Raw genomic sequence first — 13009 nt, 5'->3', positions numbered from 1 at the left:
TAAAGGTTGAACCATGTGATTCTCCCAGTTTCAAATATTCATCAACGAATAAGCCCCAAAATTTGGAATATTCTGGCTACTTTCGGCACATTGTCATGTCCTGCGTTTATTCTTGGTATTCCATTTCAAAGTACTGTCTCTTTTTCACAACAAATGCAAAGCCCACATGCAGATAGCAACTTAATAATTTTAAGAACATTGATGTTCGTTTCTTCTCTTGTTGTCTAAGTTTAATAATTATGTCTGTAGTATACTATAACCTACAACCTTCTCTACCAATGCTACAGCAGCAGAATTCTTGAACTCCATGGAGTCATCTCGACCTTGCCAGTTCGACGTCTTTACCTTCATTCACTGTGACTGAACTCGTTCAGAGTTCCCAACGCAAATTTGTTTCGTTACTGACTATTTACATTACCTTAAATATAATTATGCTTTGTAGAAATAAGACTGACCAAGTTCTGTGTAAGATAATTTATTGTCATAAAATAAAAATGTTATATCATTACTATCACATTCAATAGAGTAACGAAAATGAGTTCAATAAATAGTATGTGATTTATGAGGTTTATAGCATTCATTCTTCGTTGGCGACCATAAATCTGTGTCTTGGTCTCAGAACCAAGTACTGCGGCTTGTGCACCGCTCTCCTAACGTAGCGAGGGACTGGAGGAGCCGCGTACGAGACGTGTGGCGCCGCGTAGAGGGCGAAGGGAGCACCAGGCGCCGACGGCGGCGCTGCGTAGTGGCCGGGATGGGAAGCTGCCAGCGGTTGTTGCAGTGGCAACTGCGGGGCGGTGTGCGGTCCTGGGAAGAAGTAACCCCGCGCAGGCACCAACGAACCAGCCGCGGGTACTGCAACTCCTACACACAAAAATACACCCTCACTTCATAGCGACCAGAAAATCGGGACATCATTGTGAAATATCACTCAGACCCTAGCTGTTGAAAAGTTCGCCGCCACGGTCGTATCACATGCGGTCTGACTTTCAAGCAAAGCGCTATCAATGGACGACGTAATTGCAGATGTAGTTTAAAATCTGTTTAGTTATAATAATTTTCTAACAATACATCAATTTTAAAATGATTAGTATGCCTCAGGATCTTACTGGCTAGCGCTGATGAGCGATATACCACATACACTGATAATCCTTCTTGTGAGGTAATATCTCATTTACAATCCATAGAGTGTATATATCCATAGAGTGAGCACACTCTACTGTGCATGTTCTCAACATCAAATAGGGTAGTCACATGATTTTGGGACGACGCTGCTTGCCTATAATTTGTGGTAATAGCGCAACTTGAATGTTATATGTATTCGCCTTGTTTGATAAACACGTCTGCACGTTTGAATTTTAGAACAGCTATGGTGCAATACTGTCGTGGTGCTACAGATGTGAAGAGAAATATGTTAAAATAGGACCAGTTACTTTTCATAGGTACATACAATGAATGTATAATTGTAAATGTCATATTGATATGAGGCACTTTATATTTTAAAAAATACCGAGGCATGGATTATAAAGTCTTGTACTGTAGAGATAATTTCTACGATTTATGGCATGTGTTTCCTAGACAAGTGCTGGATGAAATTGCAAGCGTGTTTGAGTAAACTGCTAGTCAGTGTGTATATATTGCTGCTATGTTCATTTGCAGATAAAATTTATGCTTGACTGTCTGATTAATTTCCTCAGACTTATCCGCATTCTCAAACCCTTACGTGTATCCAAACATTTTTGCATGATACATTTTTCTATGCAGAGACCCACCAGGTTAGCTGAGAGAGCTAATGCACTGCTTCCTGTACTTGGGTAGGCGCGGAGGATTAACGACGAGGACCAGTGTGCCAGCCAGCCTGGATGTGGTTTTTAGACGGTTTTTCACATCCCACTAGGTGAATACCGGGCTGGTCCCCATGTCCTGGCTGAGTTACACGATTCGCCGACATCTGAAAACGTACACACTATTTCATGGCTCACACAGCTGGGGTACACTACTTCCGTCACAGGGGGTGCGGTGTACCGACAGGAAGGGCATCTGGCCATGCTCTGACACTAACATTGCCAAATCCATAGTAACAGGGCTGACCCTGCATTCGCTACGGTCGCAGGTTCGAATCCTGCCTCGGGCACGGATGTGTGTGATGTCCTTAGGTTAGTTAGGTTTAATTAGTTCTAAATTCTAGGCAACTGATGACCTCAGAAGTTAAGTCGCATAGTGCTCAGAGCCATTTGAACCATTTGACCCCGCATTGAAGTGGGACAAAGGTTGAAGCAAATGATGATTACAATTTTCTATACAGTGTCATTGTAACGCAATTAATTAGAACAGATTCGGCGATATGAATCAGTGCAACAGAAAACGTAAAAAAATATTGTTGGCTGTCTCTTATTTTTGTTACTGTAAAATTCGAGCATTGATCTTTATTGTTGGCTGTCACTTCTTTTTGTTACTGCGAAATTCGAGCATTGATCTTGCATTTCTTACTTTTTATGCGTAGTTTATGGTTTTTCTTTTATGATGAGATGGCGAAAAAATGTTAAATATACGTTATTAGTCTATAAAGAGCAGAAGCGTAGATAAAAAAAATTGGAAATAATAAGGACAATCTTATGGCCTACCAAAAATCGAGAGCAAAAGCGTATGTCATCACATTCATTGACTTTCAAAAGGCGTACGACTCCATAGACAGGGAATCTCTAATCTCCATATTAAAAGAATTGAACCTAGACAATAAAACTACAAATCTAATTAGAGAAACCATCACCAACACATACTCCAAAATTAAATTTATGGGAGAACTCTCAGACCTATTTGAGATAAAAACTGGAGTACGACAAGGTGATGGACTCTCTCCATTGTTATTTAATTGTGCCCTAGAAAAAATAGTAAGAGAATGGAACAAGAAAATCAATAGTGGAATCCGACTAGGAACAAAAAACAAAGGCATCAAGGTTAATTGCCTAGCATTTGCAGATGATATGGCCCTACTAGCTGAAACATGGGAAGAAGCCAAAGAACAGATCCTCGAATTACAGAAACAAGCAGAGAAAATAGGCCTTAAAATTTCTTTTGAAAAAACCAAAATAATCACAAATATAAAAAAGCCAATGAAATATCTTAAAGTAAGAGACCAAAAGATCGAAATTGTTAAAGAATTCAAATATCTTGGTGAATGGATTAGCTGGAACGCCCTTGAGAAAAAAGCAATAGAATTAAGAAGAAACAAAGTTGAACTAGCCTTTCAGCTTACTAAAAATACTTATAATAAAAAGTCCCTTTGATGGAATTCAAAAATAAAACATTACAACACTGTCATTAAACCAGAAGCACTATATGCAGCTGAGACATTATCTATCACTAACCATGGCCCAATTGAAAGGCTAGAGATCAAAGAAAGAAAAATATTGAGAAAAATTTTAGGCCCCAAATTTCATAACGATAAACTAATTCATACCAAAAATGAAACACTCTACAAAACCACAGAAAAACTTTCGGATACAATGAGGAAAAGAAGAATTGAGTTGTATGGGCACATTCTCAGAATGGACCCAAATAGACTTACAAAAAGAATGTTTGACTACTTCAGGAATAAAAAATCCAAACCAAATTGGTTTATCCAAACAGAGAAAGACTTAAGAGAACTACACATCACAGAAAAAATGCTCACAGACAGGACCGCAAAAATGATAAGCAAAGACAGAAAAGAGGGATTCCAGCTCCAAAATAGAAAGAAAAGAACGATTGTCATCTCTGATGAGGAAAGAAAAGCAAGATCAGAAAGAATGAAGCAGTACTGGGCGAAAAGAAAGGCACAGAACACACAGAAGTGATTGATTCAACGTACCCCAAAGTTGGGTGAAACGAAGAAGAAGAAGAATGGACAAGCAGGTGGTGCAAATGATAGTCCCAACGCATTGTTTTTTCGTGACAATTCGGCGCCGTCTACATAGTCACTGTAACGTAATTAGTTAGGACAGAGATTCGACAATGTGAATAAGTGCAACAGAAAACGTAAAAAGTATTGTTGGCTGTCAGTTCTTATTCCATTACCGAATGAAGCGTAAATAAAGTGGACTCTAAGCTATGATACTGTGTCGAAAAAGCAGAATACTATTACTATTCATCTATTCAAGCTAACTTCAGTTCCTGGTATCAAATTGTTCAGATGTCTGTACGAAACTTATACAAAGTTTCATCGTACATCTGAATATGATCTATCAGCGAAGTAATAACATTCAAAATACGCTAAACACTATACAGGCCAAAGTACGCCATCCCAAAACCACGTGACTTGAGCTGCAGCAGATGTTGCAGATAGAATTATCGTTCTGCACATCCCAATGCTCACTCCATAGACATTTATACTCTATGCTGCACTCAGGCCTTTGAGTCATATGGACAAATGGTACGCGAAGCGCATCAGTCGTGACATGCAAAATTTCAAAATTACTTGTTAAGCTTATCGATTACGGATATTTTAGAACCCATGACTGTTAATTGAATATAGGCACATAAAACTGCAAACAGTCATTTTTTAATGTCCCTCTGACATCTGTAATGAAGGATGGCAGCCAACCCCACGACATCTGGACGAGGTTTCACCTTGGTTTCGCCACGTGTTGAAGACACTCACCACAACACTCCTCGAATTTCCGATATGTCGTGCAGCCTCCGAAATGCTCGTGCCGAGCCTCTGGACCATCACAATCTGCCCTCAGACAGACCGCGCGCCTTCCCCATCCTACACACGGAAAGCACGCTCACTGACGCTACACCCACCGTGCGTGTGTCTGACCAGCAGCCATTCCCTTGCCAGGTGACGCTGCTATCGCCTGGATGGGTTTATGTCGATACCTGGTCGGTGGTGATAATGTTCTAGCTGATCAGTGTATGAGTTCACAGTAATGAAAATTTAGTACATTTACTCACTGAGTAGTGCAGTCTTCATATAGCGGAAAGAAGCAAAAGGTGTGATTCTTTCCCCTAGAGACGAGTAAGGAAATAAAGCAAAATGTGGTTTGTGTTAACAGTCTGTCACAGGAGTGTCCACAATGAATTTTCCCACAAAAAGAAAAAAAAAAGGTTATATGTAAGGACACTGATTAACGAAAATAATGAGTAACGAATAAAATTTAATGGCTATGTGTCTCGACAATACCAAACACATAGAGTAGAAAATTTAGTTATTACTTTAACACCACTAGTGTCTGGGACGTTTTGTTATGGTGTTGTCTGAGAAGTCAGCAGTTGCTTGGCTATGGTTTCAATCTATTTTTTCTCCCTTTTATGTTCCTACGTTTCTGTGTGATTATCAGAAGTATCAAGTTCGTTTTGTTTTTGAAATGAGCTATTCAAACATCGAAAAATATGTGCTACCATTTTTGGAGTGCAGATTTGTATGCCATTAAAAACTTTTCTGATAAAATGTCAGACCTTTATTTGCAGAGCTTAAATGTTCTGGACTAATCTGCCATATTAGAATCTACAAATTAGTGGTAGTTCCGAATAACGGTGTTCCGCAGGTGGTAGTGTAGAAAAACCGGAACAGAAGAGAACTGAAGCACTAAAGATGTCGTGCTACAGACGAATGCTGAAAATTAGGTGGACTGATAAGGTAAGGAATGAGGAGGTTCTCCGCAGAATCGAAGATGAAAGGAGTACATGGAAAACACTGCGATGAAGAAGGGACAGAATCATATGACGCCTGTTACTGAATCATATGGCGTCTGTTACTGAAGGGAGTTGTAGAGGACACAAGTTGTAGAGGAAGCCGGAGATTGGGATACATCCAGAAAATAATTGAGGACCTAGGTTACAAGTGCTACTCTGAGACGAAAAGATTGGGACAGGAAAGGAATTCATGGCGGGCAGCATCAAACAAGTCAGAAGAGTGATGAGTAAAAAAACCAAGTCATATGTGGTACGGCTCCCACATACTGGAGCAATATTCTAGAATGAGTCACTAGACTGTTTTGTAATAATAATAATAATAATAATAATAATAATAATAATGATAATAATAATAATAATACACTACTGGCCATTAAAACTGCTACACCACGAAGATGATGTGCTACAGACGCGAAATTTAACCGACAGGAAGAAGATGTTGTGATATGCAAATGATTAGCTTTTCAGAGCATTCACACAAGGTTGGCGCCGGTGGCGACACCTACTACGTGATGACATGAGGAAACTTTCCAACCGATTTCTCATACACAAACAGCAGTTGACCGGCGTTGCCTTTTGAAACGTTGTTGTGATGCCTCGTTTAAGGAGGAGAAATGCGTACCATCACGTTTCCGACTTTCATAAAGGTCGGATTGTAGCCTATCGCGATTGCGGTTTATCGTATCGCGACATTGCTGCTCGCGTTTATCGAGATCCAATGACTCTTAGCAGAATATGGAATCGGTGTGTTCAGGAGGGTAATACGGAACGCCGTGATGGATCCCAACGGCCTCGTATCACTAGCGGTCGAGACGGCAGGCATCTTATCCGCATGGCTGTAACGGATCGTGCAGCTACGTCTCGATCCCTGAGTCAACAGATGGGAACGTTTGGAAGACAACAACCATCTGAACGAACAGTTCGACGACGTTTGCAGCAGCATGGGCTATCAGCTCGGAGACCATGGCTGCGGTTATCCGTGATGCTGCATCAGAGACAGGAGCGCCTGCGATGGTGTACTCAACGACGAACCTGGGTGCACGAAAGGCAAAACTACACTTGTTCGGATGAATCCGGGTTCTGTTTACAGCATCATGATGGTCGCAGCCGTGTTTGGCGACATCGCGGTGAACGCACATAGGAAATGTGTATTCGTCATCGCCATACTGGCGTATCACCCGGGGTGATGGTATGGGGTGCCATTGATTACACGTCTCGGTCACCTCTTGTTGGCATTGATGGCACTTTGAACAGTGGAAGTTATATTTCAGATGTGTTACAACCTATGGCTCTACCCTTAATTCGATCCCTGTGAAACCCTACATTTCAGCAGGATAATGCGCGACCGCATGTTGCAGGTCCTGTACGGGCCTTTCTGGATACAGGAAGTGTTCGACTGCTGCCCTGGCCAGCACATTCTCCAGATTTCTCACCAATTGAAAACGTCTGGTCAATGGTGGCCGAGCAACTGGCTCGTCACAATACGCCAGTCACTACTCTTGATGAACTGTGGGGTCGTGTTAAAGCTGCGTGTGCAGCTGTACCTGCACACGCCATCCAAGTTCTGTTTGACTCAATGCCCAGGCGTATCAAGGCCGTTATTACGGCCAGCGGTGGTTGTTCTGGGTACTGATTTCTCATGATCTATGCACCCAAATTCCGTGAAAATGTAATGACATGTCAGTTCTAGTATAATATATTTGTCCAATGAATACCCGTTTATCATCTGCATTTCTTATTGGTGCAGCAATTTTTATGGCCAGTAGTGTAACATGGTCTTGTTATAAGTTTAGATGCCGGCCGCGGTGGCCGTGCGGTTCTGGCGCTGCAGTCCGGAGCCGCGGGACTGCTACGGTCGCAAGTTCGAATCCTGCTTCGGGCATGGATGTGTGTGATGTCCTTAGGTTAGTTAGGTTCAAGTAGTTCTAAGTTCTAGGGGACCTAAGATGTTGAGTCCCATAGTGCTCAGAGCCATTTGAACCATTTTATAAGTTTAGATCTGTTGTAACTGAATGCACTAGTTATTTTCCTAAGATCAGAGACTCTGTGATCACTACTTTGCGGATACTAACCTGGATATCCATACGCTAAAGAAGCTTCGAGGCCCCTCTTCGGCTTGCTTTCATACTCGTATGTGTCAGACTGGCTGCCGCAGGCGTTGTACATCAGCGCCGACAGCACCTGCAAGTCAAACAGCATACACGAGTTTCACCGGAGGAACTTAATGTCGTGCAGAGTGCAGTCAAAGGGTCTCTTGCCATCTCCATTAGTGCTTGTGAGTACAGTGTATGTAGTGAAACATTCGTCAGTCGGAGGTTGGTTGGACCAGCGCTGGATCTAGCTATTTTGATGAAGCAGCTGTTTATTTTTTTTACTTTTTTACTGCATTATTACAAATCACATTAATTAACATAAACTAACAACAACATTCAAAAGGAAACGTGTAGGTTACAAATGTAGTTAACTGAACTATCTTACACTCAAGAAGTCGTCATATCGTTCCGTGTAGGTTCTTAGTGGACATGTCTGCGCTATGCGCTGTATTGTCTGCCTTTCTGCTTCGGAGATGTGTTTACTTTCTGTTTTTATAATGAATCCACGAGTTTGCCGCGGCTGGCCTCTAATTTGGTGTATAATTACCCAGAATTTTCTTGGGAGGTCAAAGCCAGTCGATTTTTCAGAGGTACATGGGAATTCCTTCAGATACACAGTTCCAGTATCTTCCAGACTTTCTTCTGCTATTGCATAATATAAAAGTCCTGATTTTCTAAGCACATAGGTTCCAAAAACGGTGGTTTTCTAGAGTGGAGTCGTTTAATACTTATATAATTTATTAGGGAACTGGTGAAAATAAAACTTAATTTTTTAAATTTTTATAAATTCTCTTAGAAATGCAAGTTATTTTTGGAGTTATGGTGGAGGTATATGACTTAAGACTAGTAGCCAGTAGGTGATAGGCTCTTAATCGTGCCTGAAATCGTTCGAATTCTGTTATTTAGTTCGATTTCTATTTTCTTGATGTGGACAGCAGTATTCTGCCATTGAATAAACCAGAGCCTAAGGTGTTGTTCATAGCATTGATGCAGAAGAGTCCCTTGTGGTGCGATATAGCTTCTGCATGATATTTTGCACCTGTCTTTTTCGGGTGTTCTTACAGTTTAACGTTCCCCCTAAAATAATTATATTATAATTTAAAGTGACACTGTTGGAAGAAATTGCAATATCCATATAGTATAAGCTCTAGGTAAAGTGGCAGGTTGATGGAAACAGAAAGCCACACACGTTGACTGGCATCGAATTCTTTCCGGTCACCACCAGCTTAGGGTAAGAGACAGCACCCCGTTTAATGCATATAACATGTCAATAAATAAGATGATTTCAAAGGCATTAACAAAATTTCGGCGACGGTCATCCCTTTTTGTCACCTCTGGTTGAATTTGTAATGTTATTTTGTTTAAACGGTGAGAATAAATGCCTATTAGGTTATTTAATTGGGACTGACTAAAGCATAAAGGTGAGCAGGCAAAGGGGTGATGTGGCGAGGGTGAGTCGAAGAACACTCAAGTGATCTAGAGACAAGACGCGTGTCTAGATCAGTTATTAACTTCACTGTAGCAGTAAGTATCAGCACTGCCGTTGGAAAAGATGCAAAAATTTCAAAAGCTACAGGCTGGTCGGAAACGGTGACTGTGGATTTGGAGCTCAAAGCTATTCTTTCCATACACCACCAGGACAAGGTATCTAGCGACGTAGCGGGATCTCCGCCCCGCTCTCAGCTCGACATGTCCAAGCTCGCGCCCACTATTACGAGAGTTTGAAGGACAACCACAGAATTACGCTGGGCATTGGTCAGAACAAATTTTACGTTGTACAAGGGCGAGAGAGCGTTCGTAGCACCCTAAGATCGTTCACTCTATGAAGAGCTGGCCAAGGAAGTGGACGTTAGCTTGTAGTTATCGGTGGTGTAGTCTTCACTGCCCGATTGAAAGTATCCGAATACCCGTATGCATTGCGGAATTGACCACTGGATGTCACGAGAGGCTGACCCGCTAGTATGAAAGGAGGCAAGAAGCGTTGTGTCGCCAGCAGAGAAGCAGTAAGAGCAGAATGGGTCGGTCAGTAGGGCTCACTGGTTTCGAACTTGGACTAATCATTGGATGTCACCTGAGTAACAGATCCATCAGGGACATTTCAACTCGCCTAAAGCTTTCCCCGTCCACCAGCGGTGAAAACGATTGAGAAGTGGAAACTCGAAGGAATGACGACAGCTAAACCAAGGCTAAGCAGAACTCATGTACTGACCGAAGGGATCATCGAACATTGCGGACGGCGTCATGAATTAGTCATGAGTTCCAAAGTCCTACCGGCAGACCAGCTAGCATAATAACCGTGCGTAATGAATTAAAAAAATGGGCTGCAATAGTCGAGCAGCTGACCATAGGCCACATATTTCTGTAGTCAATGTTAAACGACGCTGGAGGAAATGTAACGAGCGACGCCATTGGGCAGCGGATGACTGTAAATGAATTATTTGGAGTGGCAATCCGATGGAAGGATTTGGATTTGGCGAATGCCTTGAGAAGGTTACCTGCCATCATACGTAGTGGCAACAGCAATGTACGGAGGAGGTGTGTTAAAGTATGGTGGGGTTTCCCCCGTTTAGATTGTGGCCCCTTTATTGAGCTTAAGAAAACACTACATGCGCAAGGATACGAAAACACTTTACAGCACTGTGAACTGCACTCAGTAGAGTAACAGTTCGCAGACAATCATTGTTCATATCGGCATGACGATTACGCAGTGATTTGTGGACAATAATATTATTGAAATATCCTGGCCTGCGGAGAATTATTGAATTTCTGGGCCGTCTAACATTTATTATATTCTGCTTGCAATTATAAACAATAAAGCAAATGAAAGAGTAACTCAAACAGTTTTTGTTGCTGTTCAGTGCGAGCGCCATTCGTCGCTCATCGACGCGATAGGCGATTTCTTCCCAAACCTTGATCAGTGTGTCTAAAGTAATTGTTGCAACATTGCTGTTTCTAAAACCGGGTAGATCAGCTGGTAGTGGTGGCACATATACACTATCCTTTATGAACCCCCAGAAAGTGAAAATCGCATGGCTTCAGATCGCGAGTGAACGTGGAAGTCACGCGAACCAAGTTCTGCGTTTAACCAGCGGCGTACTGAGTTATGCCAGTGAGGTGGCTGCCAAAAAAAAAAAAAAGTTCTGTGATTCAGCTTCTTCTCATCGAGGGAATAGCCATAGTTCTAGCGCATTAAGAAACGAAACACCAGTTACAGTTGCTTCATCTGTAAACATTCTGTCGGGATATGGCATAACAAACATGCAATTTAGGGCAGTCTCGTTACAATTGTACCTTCTCGTGGGTATTTACTGATTACCAAATGTGCAATTTATGTGTTTTCACATTGTCACTTAGGTGAAATGTCAGTTGATAACTAAAGACGACACGATCCTGAAGATATTCATCGTCATGCAGCAACATTCCGTTTGCAAAATTTTTACGTAAACCGTAGTCTGTAGCCTTCAGAGTTTGTAACAGCTGCAAACGATAATGACATAGTTGTAAGCATCTCCACTCAGACGTCACTGGAATTGCTAGTTCACTACTAGCTTCTAGCTTTCAGAAATGATTTCTAGTTACGCGTGGAAGACTGTCACTCGTTCAGCACGTTATTCAGTCACTCTTGTTCATTCCATACTCATCCCTCTGTGCACAGGTATAACAAAACTGTTCAGCTGCTCTTTCATTTGATGTATTATTGTATGGTGAACGTAATAAATGCTACAAAGCTTTAAAATCCTTTTATTCATTTTGAAACACCCTGTAAATAACAATAATTAGAAAAAACTAATTAAGGTAACAGGAAACAAACGACTAACTGCAATGATAAGAGCTATTTTGAGAGACAAATTAAATGATTAGAAATGAGAGACAAATAATTGCAGTTTCGGCCCTTATCAAGAGGTATTGCGAAGAGTTTGTTGAGGTGAGACTTTTATAATCTTCCGACGTCTGTACACATCATCTTCAAAGCTAAGCCTTTTCACTGTGGGCTCACAACAACATCAAACTTGTGCAAAGCTCTGGACATCGTTTCTGTACATCATTCCACGATTTACAGAACTTTGCACACGCTTGATTTTACTGTGTCCGTAAAGTGAAAGACTTAGCTTTGACGATGACATGTATACGTGTCGAAAGGTTTTAAAAGTCTGACGTGTGTTGAAGAAAAATCTTCTGTAGTACCACTTCATAATGGCCCAAAGGCCAAAACCGCGATAGTGAAGTGAAATAAATAATTTTGTACTGTCAACAACGAACACGATGTCTTTTAAAAAGTCTGAATTTCTGTGAACCACGACCATGAGAAGTAATTCACATTTACTTAGTTTTCATTCATATTTTGGCCCCTAGTCGACTATACAATGTGCAACAAATGGGATTTCAGAGTTTTGTCTAGCCTTTCTTTGTGCCCATATTACTTTAATAATCTCAGAACGTTATCTCAACGAGTGCTCATACCTAGTGGATCCAGTTTTTTTATTTATTTATTTATTTTTTTTTTTGGGGGGGGGGGGGTGTTCTCCCTCCTTGCTCCTTGTCAGCTGAAGACGTAAGCTTTCTGCCTAAATTTTTATCTTTTTCTTGTATTTCCTGTTATCTATGCTTCTTTCAGTAACATTTAATGCTAAGATATATTTTAGCTCTACTGTGAGCTTCGTAGATCTCGGCGACTCATACAGGTTGCTCGGAAAGAGTCTGAAAAGCGTGTATGGTTGTTGCAGGGTAGGGTGTGGTGACAAGTAATTCATAAGAAAAAAGCTTGATACACTCCTGGAAATTGAAATAAGAACACCGTGAATTCATTGTCCCAGGAAGGGGAAACTTTATTGACACATTCCTGGGGTCAGATACATCACATGATCACACTGACAGAACCACAGGCACATAGACACAGGCAACAGAGCATGCACAATGTCGGCACTAGTACAGTGTATATTCACCTTTCGCAGCAATGCAGGCTGCTATTCTCCCATGGAGACGATCGTAGAGATGCTGGATGTAGTCCTGTGGAACGGCTTGCCATGCCATTTCCACCTGGCGCCTCAGTTGGACCAGCGTTCGTGCTGGACGTGCAGACCGCGTGAGACGACGCTTCATCCAGTCCCAAACATGCTGAATGCGGGACAGATCCGGAGATCTTGCTGGCCAGGGTAGTTGACTTACACCTTCTAGAGCACGTTGGGTGGCACGGGATACATGCGGACGTGCATTGTCCTGTTGGAACAGCAAGTTCCCTT

General features: G+C 41.7%; 1 protein-coding gene across 1 annotated transcript in view; it reads right to left on the bottom strand.

Annotated features, from left to right (window-relative positions):
* Window positions 1–577: 577 nt before the first annotated feature.
* LOC126456007 (postacrosomal sheath WW domain-binding protein-like) overlaps window positions 578–13009 on the bottom strand; it is a 29924-nt gene continuing 17492 nt past the window's right edge. The window contains exons 2-3 of the mRNA XM_050091763.1: window positions 7749–7857; window positions 578–864 (exon numbers count right to left, since the gene is read on the bottom strand). Of these exons, the coding sequence (XP_049947720.1) occupies window positions 578–864; window positions 7749–7857 (396 nt within the window). The remainder of the gene's footprint in view (window positions 865–7748; window positions 7858–13009) is intronic.

Source organism: Schistocerca serialis, chromosome 2, assembly GCF_023864345.2.
Source record: "Schistocerca serialis cubense isolate TAMUIC-IGC-003099 chromosome 2, iqSchSeri2.2, whole genome shotgun sequence".
Lineage (NCBI taxonomy): Eukaryota > Metazoa > Arthropoda > Insecta > Orthoptera > Acrididae > Schistocerca > Schistocerca serialis.
This window is presented reverse-complemented; position numbering and strand designations above follow the sequence as displayed.